This window comes from Myxine glutinosa, chromosome 2 (genome assembly GCF_964187855.1).
Source record: "Myxine glutinosa chromosome 2, kmMyxGlut1.1, whole genome shotgun sequence".
In the NCBI taxonomy this organism is placed as follows: Eukaryota; Metazoa; Chordata; class Myxini; order Myxiniformes; family Myxinidae; genus Myxine; species Myxine glutinosa.
In genome coordinates this window covers 28,252,503-28,279,079 of record NC_136262.1, presented here as the reverse complement: position 1 = coordinate 28,279,079, position 26,577 = coordinate 28,252,503, and the positions used below count along the sequence as shown (strand labels likewise).

Genomic DNA, 26,577 nt, shown 5'->3' with positions numbered 1-26,577 from the left:
AACCACCTCAAAGATTCCCACATTCTTGTGAGGTTGAATGGGGAACGTTTTTGTCCCAAATCTTCCACGAATCGCCTAGCTCGGCCTGATGTTCGACTAAAGGCGATTTGGACAGGGGTTTGTCATTTATTTAGGGAGCCGGCGATAACTAACCTAAACTCACCTAAGGAAACAGTCAGATATTTAACGTCCACCAACTAATGCTATTGCATAGGACATCCAGCTTGACATCTGTCGTTGGAAGGGCACACCTTGTGATGCAACCACTCCCTTGCGTGCTAAAACACCTACCTGTGAAGCATCAGGATCTGAGAGTTTATAGTATCGAACCCAGGTCGGACAGTTCAAAGGTAAGTGCCCTAATATGCATCATCCTGCCACAGTATTAGCTTAAACTTTAATTTCAAATATTTCAGGATCAGTCAGTTACAAAAAAAAAGTATAATTAGTAATTTTTTTCATGATTTCAATATTTTTTCATTATTAATGATTTAAAGTTACGCTGATTTATGCAGAAGTACTCCCTGAGGCAAAAGTATCAGCAAGATATAATTGTAGCCAAGCATGGACAATCTCAAGGCTACAAGTTCATCTCCAGAGATCATGATGTTCCTGTGTCCACCGTACACAATGTTATCAGGAAGTTTAGGCCCATGGCACTGTAGCCATCCTCCCTGGACGTGGCCGCAAGAGGAAGCTTGATCGAAGATTGCAGTGAAGGATTGTCCGAATGGTGGAGAAAGCACCTCGATCAACTGCCAAACAGATTCAAATTGACCTTCAGACACAAGGTACGACATTTTCAACTCGCACCATCCGTTGCCAACTCAATGAAATGGGGTTCTATGGTGGGAGACGGAGGAGGACCCCACTGCTGAGAAAGCCCGACTGGAGTTTTCCAAAACACACCTGAACAAGCCAAAATCCTTCTGGGAGAATGTCCTGTGGATAGATGAGACCAAATTAGAGCTTTTTGGTAAAGCACATCATCTCTATGTTTACAGAAAACAAAACGAAGCCTTCAAAGAAAAGAACACCTTCCCCTACAGTCAAACATGGAGGAGGTTCAGTGATGTTTTGGGGTTGCTGTGCTGTCTCTGGCACTGGGTGCTTTGAATGTGTGCACGGCATCGTGAAATCAGGAGATTACCAAAGCATTTTGGAGCACAATGTTCAAATCTGGGAGAACTGGAGCAGTTTGCACAAGAAGAGTGGGCAAGTAGTGAGGGGTAGGAAGTTCATTCATGGCTATCAGAAGTGCTTGACTACAGTTATTTTGTCCAAAGGCAAAAATTAAATATTAAGTGCTACCAAATATTAAGTCTCGTGTGTCAATAATTTTGTCAATGCCATTTCTTTTTATTTTCTGACTTAATAGGATATATTAGGTTCTGAAACAAAAACAAAGGTTCTGTAATATTAACAGTGAAATAAAGAATTGTGGAGACCAAATATTTTTTTATCAATGCCAACTTATTTTTAGAGAAAATTGTGAGTTATTTGTAAAAAGTGCAAGGGTGCCAATATTTTTGGCCATGACTGCTGTACATAAAAAAAGAGTTCCCTGCATCTTATCAAAATAATCCTAATTAATCAGGTTGGGGACATGGATGTTAACGTAGCAACACGGCTTCTTCATTGTTGATATTGGACCTGTTTATGAGCCACATGTTTGATGTGGATCAAAATTTTGTGAAACTAACTGCCATGTCAAAGTTTAAATGGCATTATCAAGAAAAATAAAGAAAGATGGATTCCTCAAAATCAGATTATATCATACACATGAGGCCCCAAATAAGAATGTACGACATGTTTTGTGAACAACTTCAAATGTACAATGTTTTAATCAAATTGGAATATTTAAGTTTCTTCACGAAATCTTTAAAAATAACAACATATCCCAACTTTTTGATCCTGCTTGCATTTCTCATTCCTGCTTGGTTTCCCCTTTCCACAGGTAGATGATGAATTCATGGTCACTGTGGTTCAAAGAAACCCACCCAGTCATGGTTGTTTGGTGCCATTTCAGACAAAACTAGCCCGGCACTCGGTAGAGGGCATACCTCCGCCAGGCTGAACAGTTTACGTTTTGTATCCCACTCATAGGCCAGACCTGCATCCGGATCTTAACCAAAATGTAATTGGCTTGTTTTTGTTACACACGCAGCTCATCCACCAGGTTTTGTTATAATCCGTCCACAACTGTTTGAAATATTGTGCTGTGTATTGTTTTTGACCCGACCTCTCTATGGTGAAGAATCACTTAAGAAAATAAATAATTCGAGCCAGATAATCACCAAAATCTAATCACTTCGTCCTTGTCACACACCCAACATGTCCACCAAGTTTCGTCCGATTCCATCCATAACTTTTTGAGATATCCTGCTCACAAACAAACAGACAGGGGTGAAAACTTAAACTCTGTCAAACTTCGGTGGTGAAGATAAATATGACAATAAGTCTGGATCAACCAAAGAACAATTTACAAAAGTCCATCATGATGCCATTGAATAAGGCTGGCCATTTCCACCACATAGGCCTCAAGCCAATACTGTGGGCACCGAGGTTGCAGTTGCATTCGTCCATAGAGCTTATGAACCATCTCCAAGAAAAAGCTCATCTTTTTAAATCTTTGTAGTTGAGTTTGGCCAATTCATCTAAGAAGATCTCGCACAAACGAATAATGCAAGATTGTTTTGTTGAAGAAAAAAAGTTCAGTCCATTTCTAAGGGGGATGCAACAAAATGTGCTGACTTTCTCCAACCACACGAAAAAAGTAATCCAAGAAAATGGTGAACGCGTTGTATCAACTTCGAAATCACTTCACAGCATACAAAAACAAATGCTCGAGCCTGTTCTCAATTCATGGCCATTGTTATTGAAATGCTTCTTCAGTTGTATTTGGTATTTGATAACAAAATTGTTCAACCTCATTTGGTATTTGATAACAATTATCTCTTCCACCCCCGTTAATTCACCCCAGATCCACTTTTTTGGAATTCCGACTTCTTTCCCTGGAAGTCCTAGCAGTGTCCATGTGTTTTTTTGTTTTTTTTACCTCTCCCACCACCCCCCCCCCCCATTCCCATGCCTCATCCCCCCAAACCCTCTCTCCCCCACAGATCTCCCCATGTCCCTGTTCTCAATCTTGTTCTCCCGCTCCCTTTATCATATGTTTTATGTTAGCTGTTACACGAGCCTCGATCTTGTATACAAAAAAAACAAACAAAAAAAAAACCTTCCTGTGGAACATCCTGGATTATTGTCAAGTTTGGCATCCAAAATAGCACCAAACACACTCGACAGTACTTCAAACCTTGCAAGTATTAAGTCTGCGTACATTCTTTACTATTACTGCAAAGGTTTTGACACCTAATCATTGAAAGGATGATGTAGAGCCTAACTATTAATTAATTAATTATAAAAAATAATTATATTTTTAATAGAAATTTTAATAAATATTTTGGAAGAAAATAATCTCCCAAGAAGTGTTTTCTTTGAGGGGCTAATTGTTCCAGTGATACATCACAGGGAGTGTTGTGCTGCGATCAACAACCTGACTCATACATTACCGAATGAATAATAAGCTGGACGTATCGCTGTTTTCACATCCAAGCCCCTTAGACCATGAATAAGTATTTATTTTCATAATAATTAGGGGCTAGGTGGGCAATGTAGCTCAATGCTATTTAAAGGTCTAATTATCAAGAGTTATAAACTTTTGAAAAGGTTCAGTCAAATATTAAAAATACGATGAATGAATGAGGAATGAATCAGGATGATTAATCTGCAAAAATCCAATCGTGTTGAGGACACGGGAAAGGTCATGGAGCTCAATCGTGGAGCGGAGATAAAATAGGATAAAATCGAATTTAATGATAAAATAAAGAAATTTCAGGAAAACTCACCGATGACTTATTTTGCAATTTAATGGCATGCATGCTTCCGAATAATGAGGGCATTTCAGATTGAACCTTCAATTTCGTTTATAAAAGGCAGAGCAAGGCATACATATTAATACTTTATCAACATCTGTTGAGGGAATTTATATTTTATAGTGTTGATTATTAAAATCTAAAAACAGCTCGGTGGTTCCTGCTTTAATGCACGTGGAGCTGAAAATCAAGATGGTGGCGAGTAATGGAACAAAGGCGGGGAAAGAGCGAATAACGAAGAGCTTTCTGGTCAAGGTAAACATCAACCCTATTGATATTTACAGACGATTAGTGGCATGGTATGGTGCAGATTTCTCATCAAATTTATCTGTATTTGACAGGAGCAAATCATTTAAAGAAAACAATGACGCTGAACCAGACGCTGCAAGACCGACCAACTTGATCAACCACGCAAATATAAAGCGAGTCGAGTATCTCACTTTGACTGACGAAAGAGTTTACAGATCAGTTCAGAAGTGAACATAGTGACGGTATTGTTGAGTCTATCATTCATGACAATTATAAATTCAATGTTAGGAACCATCTCTAGAGGCCATTTTTCTGCGCAGAGCAGGGGTTGTCCTTTTTCGGGCACCGTGGTCCCCTTTTTGAAGCAATGTTTTATGGCCAGATGCCCTTCCTGCCACCAACCCTGTTAGTCGCCTCTTGCGACACACAGGGAATTACCAGTGAACCGGTACTCAATTTGCCGACCTTGGAAGGATGACAGGCTGAGTCAACCCCCCTGGTGTTAATTCAGCGATCGACCAAGATTCAAACCCAGGATGCTAGGATCCCAAGACGGCACCCTAACCGCTAAGCCAACACCAGGCTCCTTTAAAGTCAAGGTTAGGGGAAGACATAAAAGCATTGTGGGTATTCAGCTCAATCCAGTCAACAAAGCTATGGTTTAAAAAGGAAAGAATCAATTGTGAATTTATGAAGAATTTTCGACATACGCCTGGTGTTGGCTTAGCGGTTAGGCTGCCGGCTTGGGATCCTAGGATCCTGGGTTTGAATCCCGGTCGATCGCTGAATTAATGCTAGGGGGGTTGACGTGGCCTGTCATCCTTCCGAGGTCGGCAAATTGAGTACCAGCTTGCTGGGATGAATGATCCCAGTGTGTACCCCGATTTAGAATAGGTACACCGTATCCCTGCACATCGTAAGAGGCGACTAAGGGTTGGCGTCAGGAAGGGCATCCGGCCATAAAAACATTGCCTCAAACAGGGAACCATGATTGTCATGGGGCCCGCAAGGCTAACCCCCGCTCTAGCGGGGAAAAATGGCCATAAAACGATCATTCATATTCATTCATTTTCGACATACCACCAAGTCAAGCATGTAGTGAAGCCAACCAAAATCCCCAACAAAAATTCAAAACTTAAAATCATGCCAGCAAGATGATGGCATCTGGTTTTGGAATATGGTTAACCTTATACAGCGCATCTGAGGATGTATAATTAATTAGCAGAATATGGTTTGGAAAACTCTATATCATCCCCCTTACAGTCTAGATGTGTCACCATTTGATTTAGGGCTGTTGGATCTCCTCAAAGAGCACCTTGGGGGTGGAGAATGGGAAGGGGGGGGGGGGGGGGGGGCGAGGGGGGAGGAGTGCAACAAATTAGTAGATAGAGAATGATGTCCTGTACAGAATATTGTTACGTTTGTGGGGGTAGTGGAGGAATCTCATAGTAAGGATAGGATTGTATAGTTATAGCATGGACCGTGGACGCGTAGGAGACATCTCGATGTATTTAAGTAGGGAAACTGGAGCGTAAGATTGTTTATGTTTTTTTTTTTTTTTTTTTTTTTTTTTTTTTTGGTATACAAGATCGAGGCTCGTGAAAGAGCGAACATTAATCACACAGAAAGACAAACCGACACATAAAACATATAACATCAGGAGCGGTAGACAAGATGGGGAGAGAGGGGGAAGGACACAAACACAACATTTGAGAGCAGGGACCGAGAGACATGGAGACATCGATAGATCTGAGAGAGGGCGAGGGCTTTGGGGGGGGGGGGCATGGGAAGGGGGCGGTGGGAGAGGTATAAAACATATGGACACTGCCAGGACTTCCAGGAAAGAAGTTGGAATTTCAAACAAGGTGGATCTGGGGTGAATTAGCGGGGGTAGAAAAGATCAAGGTTTTGGATGGGGGAAGATAAGAGATGGTGGTGAACAGCTGTTTTAAAGACCTGGAGGGAGGAGTGGGATTGAAGGGAGTGAGGGAGTTTGTTCCAGAGGCGGGAGAAAAGAGGAATGAAAGAGTGAAGGTGAGCAGAGAGCCGAGATTTCGGCAGTTTAACCATCAGAGGGTTGCTGGCAGATCTTGTGCGACCTGTAGGAATATTTGGGGGACAGAGCACAGAGAGAGCTGGGGGTGCAAGGCCGGAGAGGAGTCGGTAGAAGACAGAAAGACCACCTACCTGCCTGCGGTGAGTGAGTGAAAGGCCCTCAGAGATAGCTTCATCGCGGGAGATTCCAATAATTCTGAAAGCTTTGGTTTCAACAGCGTGAAGCCGAGCTAGGTGTGAGGCAGGAGCACCGGCCCATAGGGGAGAACAGTATTCCATTGAGCTGCGGATGAAAGCCTTGTATGTGGTGAGGAGCTCAGGTGTGCCGAGGAAGGACTTCGCACGACGGAGGATGCCCAGTCGGCGACTGGCTTTGGAGGCCAGCTTGGAAATGTGGTTTTCCCAAGAAAGATCATGGCAGATAGTGAGACCCAAAATCTTGAGCGACAGAACTTCTTGGAGAGGATTGTTGAGAAAGTAGATGGGAGGGTTGGCCAGTCGATCTTTTCGGAGAGACATAGTAAGAGTGTGAGATTTGTCAGGATTGAAAGACATGTTCCACTTGTTTGACCAGTCTGTGATTTTGTCCAGGTCTTCAGAGAGTGAGGAGGCAGCAGACTGCCGATCTGAGGGAAGAGGAATGGAGCGGCAGAGAGTGGAGTCATCAGCAAAGAGATAGAGAGGATTTTCGAGAGAGTCAGAGAGATCATTGATGAAGACCAGAAAAAGCACGGGGCCCAGAACACTGCCTTGGGGAACTCCAGCCTGAACAGGAAGAGGAGATGAGAGAAACCCATTCAGGGCCACACGTTGACGACGACTAGAGAGGAAGTCCGCCAGCCATGCGTGGAGATTTCCATGGATACCAAAGGAGGAGAGTTTGGTGAGCAGAGCGGGGTGCCAGACCGTGTCGAAGGCACGTGATATGTCGAGGGAGACAGCTCTAATTTCCTGTTTGGCATTGAGGACCTCCATCCATTGTTGAGACAGCAGAAGCAGCATGTCCAGAGTAGAGTGACCTGGTCTGAAACCAAATTGATGATCAGAGATCAAGCCATTGGAGAAGAGGAAAGATTTCATATCCGAAGCAATGATGGATTCCATGACTTTGCTGATAATTGGGAGAAGGCCGATTGGTCTGTAGTTGCTAGGATCTGTTTTTGCACCTTTTTTGTGCAAAGCGGTGATGTTGGCTGATTTCCAAGCAGATGGCAGTTGACCTTGAGCAAAAGAGAGGGTGAAGAGAACAGAGAGAGGGTGAGATAGAGCAGCAGAGCAGGATTTTAGGACCCGTGGGCTGATGCCGTCGGGTCCAGTTGCAGAATCAGAGTCGAGGGTTGACAGAAACTTTTCCACCTTGTCAGGAGGAAAGGACACGGTGTCCAGGAGCAGCAGGGTACGACTGGGTATGGTGGGTACAGAGAGGGATGGGTTTGGGACACAAGATTTAGAAGCAAACACAGAGTTGAGGCATTCAGCTTTTTCACGTGCGGAGTCAGCTGTGTAGCCGTTTGAGGTAAGGGAGGGGATGGAGGGGGAACAAACACCAGAAACGGATTTGACCAGACGCCACCAGGATTTGGAAGAGGGAGACAGATAAGAGAGTTCGGTCTTGAGAACGGAGAGATATTGTTTCCTGGCTCTCCTGAGGGTGGACACACACTTGTTTCGGGCTTTGTGAAAGGAAATGAGATTTCCTTCCGTTGGATTTGCTTTCCAGGAGACGAAGGCAAGTTGTTTCTGGGCAACAGCCTCACCACAAGATTCCGTGTACCATGGACGGGAGGAAGGGTATGACAACTGAAGACGAGATGGGATAAATCTGTGCATGAGAGAGAGCAATTTACTTTGGAAGAATTCCCAGGATGAGTTGATGTCAGAGGTGGTAGAGATGGGAGACCAGTCCAGATGATTGATGGCTGCTTGAAGACCGTGCCAGTTGGCCTGAGTGAAATGCCAGACTCGTCGACGCTGAGCAGGCTCCCTGAGGATGGTCAGAGAGATGTCCACTTTAACAAGGACATGATCAGATGATCCGATCGGAGCAGAAGAAGAGCAGCAGACATTTTCAGGGAAGTTAGTCATAACCAAGTCCAGAAGAGAAGATGTTCCGTTGACTGAGATCCGGGTCGGGAAATTGACAGATTGTGTCAGTCCCAGTGAGTCGCAGAAGTCCTTTGCTGAAGAGCCATGGCTGGTGAGAGAGGTACCCACACGCAGCCAACTGGCATGGTGACAATTGAAATCACCACATATGAGGAAGAGAGAGTTGGGATGAGTAGATAGAAGTTGGTCCATATCATCAGACAGCGAGATGTAGATGGAGTCATCACTGTTTGGTGGACGGTACAACACACATATGAACAAGAGGTGGGAGCGAAGGGGAAGCCGTAGCCAGAGGTATTCCTGGGGGTGAGGTGGAGAGAGTGCAGTGCAGGGCGAGTGAGGAAGAGAGTTTTTGATAAAGATAGCAACCCCGCCTCCAGGACGAGGCTCAGGTCTATCATACCGGAGGAGGGAGTAGCCCGGGAGAGATACTATGGAATCAGAGACATCATAAAGGAGGAAAGTTTCTGTTAAGCAGATCACGTCTGGTTTGACAGAAGCAACCTGTATGGAGAGATCAGTTAAGTTTGAACGAAGGCCCCGGATGTTTGAGGTCCATACCGTTAATGAAGAGGAAGGGGGAGCATCAGATACAGAACAGGGGGGAGGAGGGGTAGGGTAAGATGTGGAAGAGGTGGAAGAGATAGGGAGAGCTGTTGAAGGTGTGTCAGAGATTTCAGAATAGCTCGGAGAAAGGGAAGGATGGGGCGGACAAAAGGTTTGATGGTGATTGGGTGAGCCACAATGAGGTGTTATTTGAGGAGGGGGAAGAGCGAGGCAGAAGGTTGGGGGAGATGGGGGTGAGAGTTTGAAGGGGGAAGAAGCGGGGAGGACGCTTTGAGGAGGGGGAGTGAGAGGGGGGAAATTGAGAAGCAATGAGGGTGGGGAGATTTGAAGGGGAGGGGTGAGGGGGGAGTTTGGGAGGGAAGGGACAAGGGGAGGGATTTGAAAGGGATGGGATATGGGGGAGATTTGGAGGGGAGGGGTGAGGCAGGAGTCTAGGAGGGGAGGGGCGAGTGGGCGTCTTGGCGGGGAGGGGTGAGGGGGTAGTTTAGGAGGGAGGGGGCAAGGGGGGAGATTTGAAAGGGATGGGTGATGGGGAAGATTTGGAGGGGAGGGGTGATGGGGAAGATTTGGAGGGGAGGGGTTATGGGGAAGATTTGGAGGGGAGGGGTGAGATTGGATTTTTGAAAGTGTACGATTTATGGGAAACGAACATTTATTGCAAAATGAGTTGCTTGTGACCTTCGAGTTAAAAATACGTTTAAGGACGCTGGATGGAGGATGGAGTGCAGGAGAGTTTAGGGAATGTAGAAAAAAGGCACTATAGGAGATGGATATTTTTTTTGGGATGAATTGATTTGGTGAGCAAGTCGAAAGCAGCCTTTTAAAGAAGAAGAAGAAAAAGGTGTTATAAAATATGACGGAATACATAACTTGAGGGGAAAGTGTAAACATTGAAGGTTAATGAGTGAAAACTATCTGGGGAAATGGGGGAGAAACACGTGGTCGAAGAACGAACGAACGAATAAGAATGAATAAACGAATGAGAACAGAGAAGGAAATGTTTTTTTTTTTTTTTTTTTTTTTTTTTTTGGAGTTGAGATTTACACAAGGAAGTAGGCTATGGGTGAAAAGCCTGGGAATACAGAGAACGAAAGTTATTGGATCACAAACGACGGACCGCTGAGAGAAAAACAAAGCCTCAAGGTTGTACAGTGCACACTGTACAAGGCCTCAAGACACGATACGGCAAACAGACGATCAATTTATGAAAGATAAACACCGAGAAACAACCAAAGTTGCACACAATAACTTCACACACCGAAAGATAAATACAGTTTCGACAAAATACAATTGTGAACAGACTTAACTTCGAAAAACGTGGAGACCGTGTGGAGCTTCGAAAATCCCTCCCACCGTCTCCGAGATCTCGCGAGATCCCGAGGGGGCAAGGGTGAAGGGTGAAGCTCTGTTAACTAGTTAGGGATTAAGGTTAGTTCTCCTCAGTATGTGATATTCCCTTTGTGATCTTGTCCCTACGTTTTTACAACTACAACCAGGCCAGCCATGCAAAGCCTCCATTAAACAACAATAACCGTCCACTGCATGCAAAGAGGTTCCCGAACATTGCCGATCGGCAAGTAAGTCATGCCTTGATGAGCACGCACGCCAATCAAAGCTGGCAGGCCATGCCTCGAAGTTCGTGATTGGTCGAGAGGAACGTAGAGCGATTTGAAAGCGCGTTGGGATTGGTCGGGGGGACGTCAGAGCAAAAAGCTTCGAGAGAAGGTAGAGGAAGAAGAGTGCGTCTTGCGCTCTCGCTCTCGGTGTGGGTTTTTTGAGGAGGAAGGTGGCGCCATTGTGTGGTCCTGGAGCTTGGAGTTTGGGGCGCAGTTTTTGGAGTTTTGGAGGAGTTTTTGGAAACTTGGAGTTTTGAAGAGAGTGGGGAGCTCTTGGCGGTGTGGGCAGCATTCTAAGGTGTTGTTGTAGCTGTGGTGCTCTTCAGAGGTGGAGGAGGCCGCGAGCGGAGCGAAGGAAGCCGTCCTGTCTGCTTGCCTCACACCGGTGGCTACTTCGGTTGCGGCAAGGCCACCATATTGTGCCGGGTTCCCGCCGGAGGGACATCGAGTGCTGGGTCTCGTCTCCAGCTGCAAACCTCGCAAAGGGACCATGAGGCCAGAGCTAAGTGACTGCACTATAAAAAGGGAACATTAATTTTATTTTGTCTTTCCCCTTGTCTGTATTTGAGTCTGTAGGTGGAGGTACTTCACATCGGAATTAGTTTTTACCTCAACATTTCATTTGACATTTTTCATCTGATTTGAATGAATGAATGAATGATCGTTTTTAAGGCCATTTTCCCTGCGAGAGCGGGGGTTAGCCTTGCAGGCCCCATGACAATCATGGTTCCCTGTTTGAGGCAATGTTTTTATGGCCGGATGCCCTTCCTTACGCCAACCCTTAGTCGCCTCTTACAATGTGCAGGGTTACGGTGTACCTATTCTAAATCGGGGTACACACTGGGATCATTCATCCCAGCAAGCTGGTACTCAATTTGCCGACCTCGGAAGGATGACAGGCCACGTCAACCCCCCTGGCATTAATTCAGCGATCGACCGGGATTCAAACTCAGGATCCTAGGATCCCAGGCCTGCGCCCTAACCGCTAAGCCAACATCTGCTATATTTTCATTAAATCATTACTGTTGAATTTTCTTGTCATGTCTGTTCGTTGCGGGTTCCGGAGTAAACCCGTGTGTTTCGTTTAAATAATCATCTCAAATTCCTTCATTTCTGTGCGTGCCAAAAATAACCGTCATCTTCGGGGGAAGCCTCTGAGTTAAAGCTGGTTCGGCTATTCGTCCAAGGCTGGTGTTCATCGGCTACGGGCAGGACAATATGTACACATCCTAAATAATTCTACATTCAAGACATAGAAATGCTTCCACTAATAGGACAAGTGGAGACGTGGATGCAGACCTGGATAAAATCACAAACTGGTCAAACAAGTGGAACATGTCATTCAATCCTGACAAACCTCACAATCTCACGATGTCTCTCCGAAAAGACCGGCTGGACAACCCTCCCATCCACTTTCTGAACAATCCCCTTGAAGAAGTTCTGTCACTCAAGCTTTTGGTTCTCACGATCTGCCATGATCTTTCCTGGGAAAACCACATTTCCAAGCTGGCCTCCAAAGCCAGTCACCATCTGGGCATAATCTGTTGTGCAGAGTCCTTTCTTGGAACTACTGAGCTTCTCACCACATACAAAGCTTTCATCTGCAGATCAATGGAATACTGTTCTCCCCTCTGGGCTGGTGCTCCTTCCTCACACCCAGCTCGGCTTCACGCTGTTGAAACGAAAGCTTTCAGAATCATTGGAATCTTCTGCGATGAAGCTGATTCTGAGGGCCTTTCACTCACTCACTGCAGGCAGTCTGGTGGTTTTTCTGTCTTCTACCGACTGCTTGCCATCCTATCTCCCCCATCTCTGTCTGTGATCTGTCACCCAAATATTCCTACAGGATGCACAAGATCTGTCAGCAACCCTCTTCTGGTGAAATTGCCAAAATTAAGACTCTCTGCTCACCTTCACCCTTTCATTCCTCTTTTCTCCCGCCTCTGGAACCAATCCCTCACTCTCTTCAATCCCACTCCTCCCTCCAGGTCTTTAAAACAGCTGTTCACCACCATCTCTTATCTTCCCCCATCCAAAACCTTGATCTTTTCTACCCCCCGTAATACACCCCAAATCCACGTTTTTCAAATTCCGTCTTCTTTCCTGAATGTCCAGTGTCTATCTTGTTTATCCCGTGTACCCCACCCCAGCCCTCTCCCTTCCAATGATCTCCCGATGTCCCTGTTATCTACTGTTGTTGTGCTTCCCTCTCTTTCCCCCTCTTGTCTCCCGCTCCTTTTATTATATGTTTCATGGGTGTTTCTGTTTATGTGTTTTATGTATTAGCTCTTACACGAGCCTCGACTTTGTATAAAAAAAAAAGGAAAAAAAGTGCGTCCAAAGATGGAGAATACCAAGAAGTTATGCAAGTATTCTTCTTGTAATATTTGTCCATTCACGTTTAGTTAAGATTTAAAGTGACCAAAAAGAAAAAGAAAAATGATTATATGGAGGAATTCTAAGTTTGAAACTTCAGCGTTTAATCATAAGGTGATGAGTCCAGCCTGAAAAACAATCACTCACTTTCCATCAAGAAGATCCATCAATGGACGGAGCACAATGTCGGCATCCTGTGCCACTGTGTTGCGTGTGTTTCCAGGACCCTTCACTTGGCCTAACAAGTCACCCATACATTTGATGCTCTCTTCAATGCAGTTCTGAAAGCTGCCGAAGAAAAGAATGAATAAACAAACGAATGAATAAATGAACGAACAAATACATGAATAAATAAATAAAAACAAACAAAAGCAAATATAAATAAATACCCCCAAAAGAAGTACAAACAATAAAATTGTCCAGGTCCAAAATATGGTTAAGATAGGTTGCTAATAACTCCAGGACAACTGGGAAGAAAGAAAAACCCAAGGATAATTTGCTATCAACTGCCATTCCTGATTGGAGGAAAATCGCATCCCACTTTACCGACTCGGTCAGTGTGTGTGTGTGTGTGTGTGTGTGTGTGTGTGTGTCATACTTTGTGTCTATTAATTACATATGTCTGTTAATTAATTACATATTACGTACTATTGAAATGTACCTTTTAACTCTTTAGACTGCTCCGGCTCCTTCGACCTTTGAAGACCATTTAAGATCCTTAAGACCCCAAAGACGCTGAAAGACCCAAAGCACCCAAAGGTTCCTGAGTACCCAAAAGACCCAGAAAACCCAAAAGTTCCCGAGGACCCAAAAGATCCAGATGACCCAAAAGAACCAGATGACCCAAAATACCCAAAACAACCCCAAAGACCCAGAGGAGCCAAAAGACCCTTCCCCTCCCCAAGTCCAGCAGGCAGGTATGCTACAAGGCAGTGAAGACCAATGACCAACAGGCCCCCTAATTGAGTGTAACTAGTCAAATTTCCTCCAAGCACTGTGTATGCATCGAGGAATGAACAAGTTGCAGTATGTACCTGTTTCCAAAAACGTGGCTTAGCTCATCAAGAACAATGTTGAGCTTCACTTGAAGTTCCTTCAGGTTATCTGCAGCTTCTACATCCAACTGGCCACAGAGAAACAGAAGACCAAAATACCGTTATGCATCAAACAAGGCACAGAGAAAGTTTCAGAGAAAAAGCGTATGCACTTGTTATCCAAATTTAACACGGAGGTCATTGTAACCCCTAAAATATGGAGCAGCGCACACACATGTGGTGTCATACATTCCTGATAATTGCATTACTTTGGGGTCTTAATTATGTGAGCCTGACATTCTTCATATGGACAAAGAGTTCATGTGTCCATGTCACTCATTGGTTTATTACACTGCAAGTACCAAAAATTTAAGTTCCATAAACATTCCCAGCAAGCTAACTCGATACATTTCCCTTTGCTTACATCTTTTCCACCCATTGCCTCGAACATCTTCTCAAGCTGCACGCGCAGCTGCTGGATGTTGTTCATAAGGATGCAGGCCTGCAAAAATGTATCAAAGATACAACAGCAAAGCCAATGAGGTTTACTGACCCTTTTTCCCACGCACTTCCCCATTGAGGAGCCAACCACTCGTTATTAGCTTCCACCATTCCCAAAGAGATGGGAGAGGGTATTGAAATCGGTAACCGGTTTGTGTGTATGTGTGTGTGCGTGCATCAGTGAATCTGCATGCAGACAGACTTTAAAATAACGCCCCTGGGTGGTCTACTTTCATATTTTGCCCCAGACAGCCTTAAGCACTGTTCGATAAAGTTGTCCAGTGTACACATATCATTTTTACATCTAATTTAATCATAACTTGATTTTCTACCTTGAATTTGGATCATGTCAAAGTTATCCACAATTTATGTCAAAGTTATCCATGGTTTATGTCAAAGTTATCCACAATTAATGTCAAAGTTATCCACGGTTTATGTCAAAGTTATCCACGGTTTATGTCAAAGTTATCCACGGTTTATGTCAAAGTTATCCACGGCTTATGTCAAAGTTATCAACGGTTTATGTCAAAGTTATCCACAATTTATGTCAAAGTTATCCACAATTTATGTCAAAGTTATCCACGGTTTATGTCAAAGTTATCCACCGTTTATGTCAAAGATATCCACGGTTTATGTCAAAGATATCCACGGTTTATGTCAAAGTTATCCATGGTTTATGTCAAAGTTATCCACGGTTTATGTCAAAGTTATCCACGGTTTATGTCAAAGTTATCCACGGTTTATGTCAAAGTTATCCACGGTTTATGTCAAAGTTATCCACGGTTTATGTCAAAGTTATCAACGGTTTATGTAAAAGTAATCCACAGTTTATGTCAAAGTTATCCACAGTTTATGTCAAAGTTATCCACGGGTTATGTCAAAGTTATCCACGGTTTATGTCAAAGTTATTCACGGTTTATGTCAAAGTTATCCACGGTTTATGTCAAAGTTATCCACGGTTTATGTCAAAGTTATCCACAGTTTATGTCAAAGTTATCCACAGTTTATGTCAAAGTTATCCACAGTTTATGTCAAAGTTATCCACAGTTTATGTCAAAGTTATCCACAGTTTATGTCAAAGTTATCCACGGTTTATGTCAAAGTTATCCACGGTTTATGTCAAAGTTATCCACGGTTTATGTCAAAGTTATCCACAGTTTATGTCAAAGTTATCCACGGTTTATGTCAAAGTTATCCATGGTTTATGTCAAAGTTATCCATGGTTTATGTCAAAGTTATCCACAGTTTATGTCAAAGTTATCCACGGTTTATGTCAAAGTTATCCACGGTTTATGTCAAAGTTATCCACGGTTTATGTCAAAGTTATCCACGGTTTATGTCAAAGTTATCCATGGTTTATGTCAAAGTTATCCACGGTTTATGTCAAAGTTATCCATGGTTTATGTCAAAGTTATCCACAGTTTATGTCAAAGTTATCCACAGTTTATGTCAAAGTTATCCACGGTTTATGTCAAAGTTATCCACGGTTTATGTCAAAGTTATCCATGGTTTATGTCAAAGTTATCCACAGTTTATGTCAAAGTTATCCACGGTTTATGTCAAAGTTATCCACGGTTTATGTCAAAGTTATCCACAGTTTATGTCAAAGCTACTGATTGATGAACCGAATGTTGCAAACTGATCAAGATTTTTCTAGCTCTGCCAGGCTAACGTCTGCAGTGTTCGTTGTATGCATGAACAGAAGGAAGGAAGTTAAGAGCTAGGTATGGTGGACAGAGGAAGTAGGGAAGGTTGTTGGTGAAATTAAGGAGGTTTGGAAGAGGATAGAGAAGATCAAAGATAGAGGGGGACAACCAGATGGAGGGTTGCTGCACCTGTATGGGCAAAATAAGAAAGCATCAAAGAGCGGGAGATAAGGTGATGAATGATATGGAAGAGGAGGTGAACAACAAGTTGGAAAAGGATGGTGGGAAGAAGATCAAGAAGTTGGCTCATGATGGGGATGGCGATAGTAAGGGCAGTGATTAAGGATGGTGGTGAGAGGCTAGTGACAGTGCTAGAAGGGGTGCAGTATTGAAGGTGTGGGAAGGATATTTCAAGGAGCTGTTGAACCGGGATGGAAGCAACGGTGAGCTGGAGCTACCGAGTTATGTGGAGGGGAAAGTGGAGTTGGTGGAGATCACGGAAGAGGAAGTGCGGATGGCATTGGAGAGAATGAAGAAGGAAAGAACACCAGGCAATGATGAGGTGTGTGCAGAGATGATAATTGCAGCGGCAGAAGTCAAAGTCATTTGGATGAAGAGGCTGTTGAATGTATTGTTACGTGCTCCTCCCCAAACCCTGGTCATGGTGTACCTCCGAGCCCCGAGAGGAGTCACGGCAGAAAGATGTGTTATTCTGTATGTCAAAGATCAATGGTGAAACCACACCAATTGTTACCAACAAACAAGTATTGTATTAAGATCACACAAGAATAACAGCACAACAACAATAGTAATCAATTGTACAACCAATATATATTTCCTATGATGGCACCATCAGGTTCGTACAATACAACTCACTGTGCTCCAAGTGAGCGAAAAGAAGAACATTCCCAATGTCTCTATTCCGGCATCAAGCCAAAGTTGGTTCCGGCTTCAAGCCAAAGTCGATCCGCTCCAGTGATCGTCAGAACGATGTCTAATCGAGACCAGAATCCTGTTCGGATGACAGTCACAGTCACGCTGCCATAGCTGCGCAAAAGGTGCCCTCAAGGCGACTGGGAAATCACACCCTCGGGTATGGACGTTCCACGGCTCCCCAATCGGCGAACCGCAGATTTCCCACTCAAAAGCCACGTTACACATACACACCAGATTAACGTCTGAATGCGGTGAAAATGGTTGAAACGGTGAAAAACCTTGAGCGAAGCGCAAATCCTGCACGAGGTAAAAATGGCCGACGGCCCGTTCTTGTGGCGTAACGGCACTCCCATGATTCTCTTCGGAATCAACCGCAAAACCTGTCACGCAGGTTTATCTGTCACAGCGATAACAACTCTGTCGCAGGAATCCCTTTCCCAGGAAACCCAAAGTTCACACGTGGCCCTCGTTCGCCAACGTTCGCTCAGGACCTTGAAGCAGCTCGGCTTCTTGTCCGACTCACTCGCTCCGCCTTCTCTTCCTCCTCTTCCTCTTCGTCCGGTTTCATTTAAAACATTAACTTTTTTACCTTTTGAAAATAGTAATCTCCACTTCCCTTAAACGACAACAATAATAGTACATGGAACCAACAATGTTTACAGTAGATGAAAACCACAACAACGGAAGTGACAAATCCGTAACAGTATGTATGAAAGAGGATTTGATTCCAGAGGATTGGAGGACAGGACTAATTGAGCCGATATGGAATAGGAAGGATGATGTATTCACACTGACATTGCTGGTCAAGAAGAGGATATTTGTGGACCTGGAGAAGGCCTACGACACTGTCCCAAGGGAGAAGGTAATGGTGACACTGACACGGATTGGATTGTCAGAAGCAGAAGTTGGGTTGGCAGAGGGGATGTGCAAGAGAATGAAGGGAAGAGTTGTGGTTGGTCCTAGGATGTTGGCGGAGTTCAGCTTGAACATCGGTTTGAGGCAGGGAAGCTCTGTCAGCCCACTCATGTTTATCATGGTGATGCAGGAGTTGCTAAGCAGGAAGGTAAAAATGAAAGGTACTTTGGGGAGGATGTTGTATGTGGATGATCTGGCTGTTGTGGCGGAGAGTAAGCAGGAAATGCAGGTGTACTGGTGTAGTGGAAGGAGGCATTCAGGAAGCATGGACTGAAGAAGATTATGGAGAAGACTGAGGTCATGTGGGTTGGGCAGCAGAGAAAAGAAATGACCATCAGGTTGGAGTGGAAGGAGACCTGTAGAACAAGGGGGGGGGGGGGGGGGGGGAGGCTGGGGATAGTAGATAGAGGTACGGAGGAGGAGTCAGGTGGGTGCAGATGCGTCGATGAAGTTGGTTCTGGTGTCTTATGTAACGCCGGCCTCCCTTTACGGTCTGGAGACGATGGCACTGACAGAGAGACAACAACAACAAAGGCTGCAGATCTGTGAGCACAACTGAGTAAGTAGGATTGTGGGAATGAAGAGGGTGGATTGAAGGAGGATGGATGAACTGAGGGAGGAGATTTGTATGCAGATGAGCTTGATGGGGAGTTTGGTAAAAAGACAGCTGAAGTGGGATGTACACTGTGTGGATGGTGGAAGAGGGAATGGCAAAGAGAGTGGATTGGTTGCGTGTAAGGAGGAAAAGAGGAAGAACGCAGTTAAGATGGGAGGATTGTGTGAGGAGGGATATCAGTAAGATGGAGGTTGTTGGAGAGTGGAGAGAGTTGGCCGAGGACAGGGGAAGTGGAGGAGTATCGTGGTCAAGGCAGGGATGAAGATTGGTACCATTGGACCTCACCATTTATAAAGGGTAGATACAAAGAAGAAAAAGAAGATGATCAACACTTGTTCCCGAGTGTGTGTTTGTCCACACTGCCTGTGATTTGAGTTCTGCTACAAGGCCTATGGGCCCAACTAGCCTGGGGCATATATATATTTTACAATTTGTGCAATTTATTCAATTTATTACCCTCGCTAGAGGAGAGGATATTGCATTTGAGTCCGTTTGTTTGTTTCTGTCTGTCTGTTTGTTTGTCCATACAGAAGAAATATGATTTTCTCTGCAACCATTGGTCCGATTGACAGGAAATTTTCACCATCGGTGTAACTCCACCTGTAGAATTTTAAAATTATAATTACTAGCAACGGGACCCGCCCTATGGGCGGGGCTTCAATTGGGAAGCCCGAATGAAAATGCAAAATATCTGAAATTGAAAGCTTTTTCATTTTAAACGATTCATATAAACATCCGTTGAATCATATTACATGCAAATCATCAAAATCTAAACAGTACATAGCGCCCATTTTGAAAAAAGATTGAATTCTGCAAAACGGGAGCGGCCGCTGCACGTCTTTCTCAGTCGCACGTTTATGTGTGAAGAGTGCGCGCCGAATCTGTAACACGGAAGCGACCGCTACACCTGTTTCTCAGTCACTTTGCACACACTGCCATGTTACTTCGGAGCCACACGTTTATATAGGAAGAGTTCGTCAGGAGTCGATCTACTCTCTCCTGGTACGTAGAATGAACAGTATTTGTAGAATTTCAACAAAAGCCACATCACTGTTCATATCGGTAAATATTATTCCATCGTGTTTGGAAAAACTGGAAAATTGGAAAAATTGGAAAAACAATATAGCCTATTTTACTCCAGGGGGTCCCAGGTTTACCCACCCAAAATATCGTTGCGATCGGTTCAGCCGTTTTTGTGGTACCTTCGAACGGACAGACGGACATTTGGTGAATTATAGTAAGATGACATCATACGTCATGTGATGTGGCCGCCATATTGGAAAAACCGAAAAACTTTGCACCTCTCTATCTCCGAAAGTGCTGAATAGAAATAATTGAGACATGGCTCATTGTAAAGAACTCTCAATGGGGAATAAAATATGTTAATGATGTTATAGGTGCCTCCATTATGACGTCATAATTCGACAAGTACGAAACTTCATCCGATCAAGATGAAATTTCTTGAGCATCATCTAGGGATAAATAAGTGGAGAATAAAAATATGATGACGTCATCGGTCACGTGGTTTGGCCACCATCTTGGTAAAACCCAAAAATTTGCACCTCCATATCTCTGAAAGCACTGCATAGAAAACATTGACACATGGCTCATTGTAAAGAGCTCTCCGTGTGGAATAACATATGTTAATGATGATGTCATAGGTGCCTCCATTATGACGTCATAATTCGACAAGTACAAAACTTCATCCGATCAAGATGAAATTTCTTGAGCGTTATCTAGGGATAAATTGGTGGAGAAAAAATAATAATGATGACGTCATCGGTCACGTGGTTTGACGGCAATATTTGTTTTTAACACATAAGCCTTAAAAACCACTGAAAACACATCCTGGCGAGGGTCTGCAATCTCTGATTGCTCTTTCTTGTTTATTCTATGTAAAATAAATGTACATTAAACTAAAAGAGTGAACAAGAGGTCACCACATCCACCCCTAACTTGAGTACTCATAGAGGCTGTTCAAAAATTACGTAACACTTGGGAGGGGAGGGGAGTGGGATGAGGGGTGTATTTACAAACGTTACGGAGCATTACAGGAAGTTGGCTGGGGGTGTTTCTAGTGGTGTTACATAACGCTATTAACCAATGACTATTTCGTTTACCTCTATGTCTATGATAACGTCATAGTTTTTGCATTCACATCTTGCATAATTAAAACTATGTAAACTAAATTGGGGAAGATTGTAGCGTGTGGTACTGTATTACATTTATACACCACTTGAAACATAAATCTTCAATGTCACATTTTCATAAATAGGAGGGGAAAGAGATTTTGCTCTTAAAATTTCACAGTATATTGATTATTATCATTTGGAAGTCGATTTAAGACTTGTAAGGAAAAATAAGGTCGACCTCACATGGAGAAATAGCGAGGCTGAAAGGGAAGGTAGCAAATTTTTCAGAAAAGTTGTCAACCACAAATGTGCATTAAAGCAGTCATACTTAGCATTACTTTTATTCAAAATTTTTTTTGAGGATGTTTACACATATTTTTGGCAAATTTTAAATACTATGAACACCCACCCCCTACAGGAGCACAATACCGTTTTGCTTTATCATCTTATGGGGTTCAATGTTTGATTAGTAGAATAACAAATTCCCAAAGGAACACCAAAAGCTATTGTAACGGTGCGGTGTGTCAGTAAGTCAACACTGGTTCTCAGATCTACTATAAATCGATATACCCAGACGAGGCCCTGCATTGTTAAATGCTCCGTCTTGTTCTTTATTATGGCATGCAGACTGTGTGCACATATTACCACTCGTTCCTTTGAGCAGTATAACTGGAAGATCTTGGATATTATTTCAGCATACTGGAGTAAAACCTTGGAAATGGTCTGAAAAAAAAAAACACCCAAAAAACATCAATGTGTGACAATGTTGCCTTTTGTTTGCACTAATTGGGCTTGCCCATCACAAACAGCACTTGGTCTTTACTCCCTAGTCTCTCGAGCGGATCCACACTTAGCATTAGCGGCCACACCTTAGCAAAACGCCTCATGTAATGGCCCACGATGGTCGGGTCAGGACACTCCAGCTTCCGGATTATCTCAAAGCTCTGGCTGAGTTGGGTGAACACGTCCACAACAGAGCAAGAAAAAAGCGCGTGCTCAGATGTCTGGAGAAACTGCGGGAGAGAAGAAACAAATGATAGTTGCACAGCTTGCTTCCGGAATGATGGCTTCAACATCGGAATAACTTCCAGGAGGATGGCTCAATTTGAATCGCAAACCCTGCCACGTCACCAACTTGACCAAGCAGTTAGCCACGTTGGAATGAAAATACGCACTCAGTTCGATGATCATGCCAGCATGGCAGCCAACAGACAAACAGACAAACAGACAGCCAACAAGGAGCTATTTCAAAAAGCTGAAAACACTCACAGATGAAAATGCAGTACCAAAGAAAAAGGGCACCAAAATAGGTATGTAAGCAAAAAGGGGCGACACGATACTTCTATTGGTAGCCATCTCGTTAAAGATGTCTCGTGTAAATTTAATCTCTGTTGGGGTTGAACTCCATCCAATAAAGACTGCCTTCTGGTGCAGTGCAAGCAGGGGGTACTGCATTGTAAAGTTCGGTGTTTCAGATTGAGAGAAGGAAAGGCAAACATGCTGATGGACACCATCTTGACGAACAGGAATCCATCTTGCAACAACAGACAAGGCACTTGGCAAAATGCAATTTATTTCATTGTCAATTCCATAATAGGTTTTGAGTCGAGCGTCGGCCAAGCAATCGGTTTTATTACAAGACTTTTCATTTTTCCAACTTGGTGAAAAACATTTTCCATTTTCGAACAATTTAAACTACGTGCATGCAAGGTGAATGGAAAGGTGAGTACAACTTTCAGGTACGCAATTACATGTTGAGCTGGTTCCTCACGGCCATTTTAAGGCAAAATACATTTCTCCAGCTCCTTAATTCTTCTCAAATCAAGATCTGCCAGCAACCCTCTTCTGGTGAAATTGTCAAAATCAAGACTCTCTGCTCACCTTCACTCCTTCATTCCTCTTTTTCTCCCGCCTCTGGAACAAACTCCCTCACTCTCTTCAATCCCACTCCTCCCTCCAGGTCTTCAAAACAGCTGTTCACCACCATCTCTTATCTTGAGATATTACATCTCTCATCTCCCTCCCCATCTTGTCTCCCGCTCCCTTTATCATGTTTTATGTGTCAGTTTGTCTTTTTGTGTATCAATGTTGGCTCTTACACGAGTCTCGATCTTGGATACAAAAAAAATAAATAAATAAATAAATCCAAAACCTTGATCTTTTCTACCCCCGTTAATTCACCCCAGATCCACTTTTTTGAAATACCGACTTCTTTCCTGGAAGTCCTAGCAGTGCCCATGTGTTTTATACCTCTCCCACCCCCTCTTCCCATGCTTCCTCCCCCCAAGCCTTCTCCCTCCCACAGATCTCCCGATATCCCCGTTCTGATTAATGTTAGCTCTTACACGAGCCTCGATCTTGTACACAAAAAAAAAGAAAAAGAAAAAGAAAAATGATTATTATGCATCAACATAACCAATCAAAATTGCTGTAATTCATTATCGTTTTTAAAAATTAAGCCACACAGAAATTTATATAATTATCAGGTAAAGCAGGAAACGCAAATAAACGATTATTTACCCAACCTGCATCTTCAGTTGAAATTTTAGTTTTAAAAAGAATGAATTTTTTTTTCAAGCATTTCAACATTGGTCGATACGTTGAATTGGGTCAGCGAATACACACCATTGAAAAAAGGAATACAAACTAGAACAGAACTCGATAGAGCGCACACCTCGGCCAGGCTGAACAGTTTACATTTTGTATCCCACTGATGGGCCGGATCTGGATTCGGATCCGAACGAAAATCTTATCTGCATATTCTTGTCACCGAACCAACTCATCCACCAAGTTTTGTCATTACTCATCGACAACTTTTTGAAATATCTTGCTATATATCGTTTTTGGCACTATCACTCAATGGTGAAGAATAATAATCACTTAAGAAAGAAATAAAAAAATTGTATCTGGATCTATATCGGGATTCGAATCTTCACCAAAATCTAATCAATTCGTCCTTGTCACATACACAAACTCTCCACCAAGTTTTGTCCGAATCACTCCACACAACTCCGAGATATCCTGTTCACAGACAAACAAACAGACAGACAGTGGTGAAAAGAGTGGTGGGAGTGGCAGTGGTGGAGGTAATAGTGGGGTGCCCGGACACTCAGTCATTTCAAATTGATGCAAAAGTTTCGTTTTCAGTACCAATTTGAAGGTAAGGGCCTGCAGAACAATTTTGGTTCGAGTGTCAAGCACTCATACAATTATTTTTTTGGGGGGGATTTGGAGGATTTTTTTTGTCACAAATCTTCCCCATACCCACCTACGTTGTCATCCGGAGGGTCCCTCAACTCTTGTACTAAGTCAGATTTGTTGGTATACATCGTGGAAGCCAGTACGAGTAGCGTCATTTCTGTCGATGAGGAGCTAGTTGCGCCAGATGTTTACGACTTCATTATTATTGACGGTGGAGTACTGATACACTCACTTCCTGGTACAACTGTCCAAGGAAACACCTTTGATTCATATTTCGACAAGGTATTCTGCGCAAGAGTTCGCCACGACTTGAAAAGATCGACATGAGTAGACGTTGTCTGGGACCAGTATCGTGCACTGACAATCAAAGGAGGCACAAGGGAAAAACGAGGAACAGGCACCCGACAACGTATATCTGGTGCTGCCAAAATCCCAGGAAATTGGCAGAAGTTTCTGGCGAATGTTGATAACAAGAAGGAACTGTTCTCATCCTTGTCAAAAAAGACAACAGAAGGACAGTTCCCAGATGACAAGGATGTCTACATCACTGCAGGTGATCAAGTCCACCATGTTGGAAACAGTCAACCAATGGATCAATGCAACCATGAGGAAGCTGACACTCGTGTCCTCGTACATCTCTTCCACGCCCTCCAAACATCGTCACTTGGGATGGCTCATACTGGAGACACAGATGTTGTCGTAATCCTCTGAGTAATTTCCATCACATCAAGGCTCTGAATCCGGCTGCAGAAATCTGGGTCTTCCAAGCAAGCATCTGGACAACAGCCCACAGGTCCATTGATGCCTGTCAACAACCTCACTAATCATGGGTGGAAGGAAGAGGACGGCAAGCTGCTTCCCATTTGGACCTCGCTGCCCCTCGCCAAGGATGTATTCCACCTGGATGTGAAGTGCACTTGTACAAGTACCTGCGCTCTGTGCAAGTGCATGAGGGCAAATTTCAAGTGCACACGTCTGTGCATTTGCAAATGCGAGAAGTAGCTGGACCAGAACAATTTCCAATACTGACATGTATATATGGTCGATTTGTTAGCCACTTTCTTATTAAAACTATTGTTCAAGGAGTTATTCAAGCAATTGTCTAAGCAGTTACTCACCACCATATTGTAGCACAGTTAAAAGATAAATGAAAATGTCACTATATCATTGGGTCTGAGTATAATTGTCCAGTTAATTTTTACAAAACATGTTTCAGCTTACCAGGCATATGACCCTTGGTTTTTTTTTGTGGATATGCGCCGATACCGACAAAATGATAGCTTCTATGGGCAATATGCTTGAAACACAAGTTGCTACTCCTGATCCGGAATCCATACATACCTCATATGTTCAGATCGGATCATCCAATTAAAAGTTATGTTTCCATATTTCGCATTGGCCGGTGGGGGGGTCGGGAACCCCCACGTCCCCAGAAGTCCAATTTTTTTCATCTGTTTTAACCCATGTTTGTTTGTTTGTCTCTGTCTGAGTAGGTTATCTGAAAAAGTTATGGACGGATTTGGACGAAACTTGCTGGATACGTTGGGTGTGTGCCAAGGCCGAATTGTTTCGATTTTTTTTAGTGAAGATGCAGATCCAGATACTACAATTTTAAAAGGATTCTTCACTATTGATACATAGGGCCAAAAACGATATATACTGTAGCACAATACCGCAAAAAATTTGTGGACGTGTTATGACAAAATTGGTGGACAAGTTGGTTAGGTGACAACAACAATTGGTTCAGGTTCGGATGCAGACCCGGCCTATTAGTGACGCGGAGAAGGTGTGCGCTCTGAGTGCCATTCTTGTTTTCTCTTTGCTTTCCAAGCTATTGTTTTTTTTAATACAACTCCTCCACTCATACCTGGAACTCCACTAAAAGTCCTTCCTCACCGACATGATGTCGACATGATTTGGATGGAGAGATTTGAGATGTGTGAACACAACAGGTAAGCCTAGCTTGCACACGTTCTTGCAGAATTCCATACCTGGTTACCCTTTCCAATTCAAAGCTGAACACTCATTTCCATTCCTTCATCCCTCTATTCGCTCATCTCTGGAAGACTCCCTGTATCCGTTGCCGAATTTCCCAATCTTCAAGAGTTCTGCCTGAACTATGGCTAAATAGTCACAACTGCAGTTAGAATCTTTATCGATGCATATGTACCGATAAGTATTGACAAATAATAGGCAGATACAAGACTTAGATGAACAAGGTGAATGAGAGTAGAAAATAACTACTTGGGGAGAGGACAAGAGATATCCGTCACTTTCTGTGGTTGTATGGACAATGGGCATAGATAAACTATTATACAGGAAAGGGATGGGAGAGGGGGAAAGGGTATTGCAAACAACAAATCTTCAATCTATATAACTGTGGACTTTCGGTGGGGGTCGAGGTTTCACGGCTTGGATTGGGTAGGGGCTTGAAGCCTTTAGAGTTGGGAGGGGAGGTTGAGGACTTTGGGTTTGGGAGAAGGCCGGAAAGTGGGTGGGTGGTGGGATGGAGGGAAGTTGAGTATTTGAAGTTACTTTCCACATTGCATGCATGTTCTGCGGGTCCCTGCTAGTCCCATTCTAATCCGTCAATGACTACAAAGATGACATGATGAAAGCATGAAAATTAGCAATGTACTGACCCCATCTTTCTTGTCCCTCTCCAATGCGCCATGCAGAAATTCAAGCGACA

At 43.5% G+C, this 26,577-nt stretch overlaps 1 protein-coding gene across 1 annotated transcript in view; it reads right to left on the bottom strand.

Annotated features, from left to right (window-relative positions):
* LOC137421952 (protein unc-13 homolog B) overlaps window positions 1-26,577 on the bottom strand; it is a 53,757-nt gene that overhangs the window by 26,846 nt on the left and 334 nt on the right. The window contains exons 2-7 of the mRNA XM_078772575.1: window positions 26,528-26,577; window positions 21,554-21,697; window positions 21,330-21,407; window positions 14,363-14,440; window positions 13,939-14,027; window positions 13,052-13,192 (exon numbers count right to left, since the gene is read on the bottom strand). The exon at window positions 26,528-26,577 is cut by the window's right edge and continues 47 nt beyond it. Coding sequence (XP_078628701.1) covers window positions 13,052-13,192; window positions 13,939-14,027; window positions 14,363-14,440; window positions 21,330-21,407; window positions 21,554-21,697; window positions 26,528-26,577 — 580 coding nt within the window. The remainder of the gene's footprint in view (window positions 1-13,051; window positions 13,193-13,938; window positions 14,028-14,362; window positions 14,441-21,329; window positions 21,408-21,553; window positions 21,698-26,527) is intronic.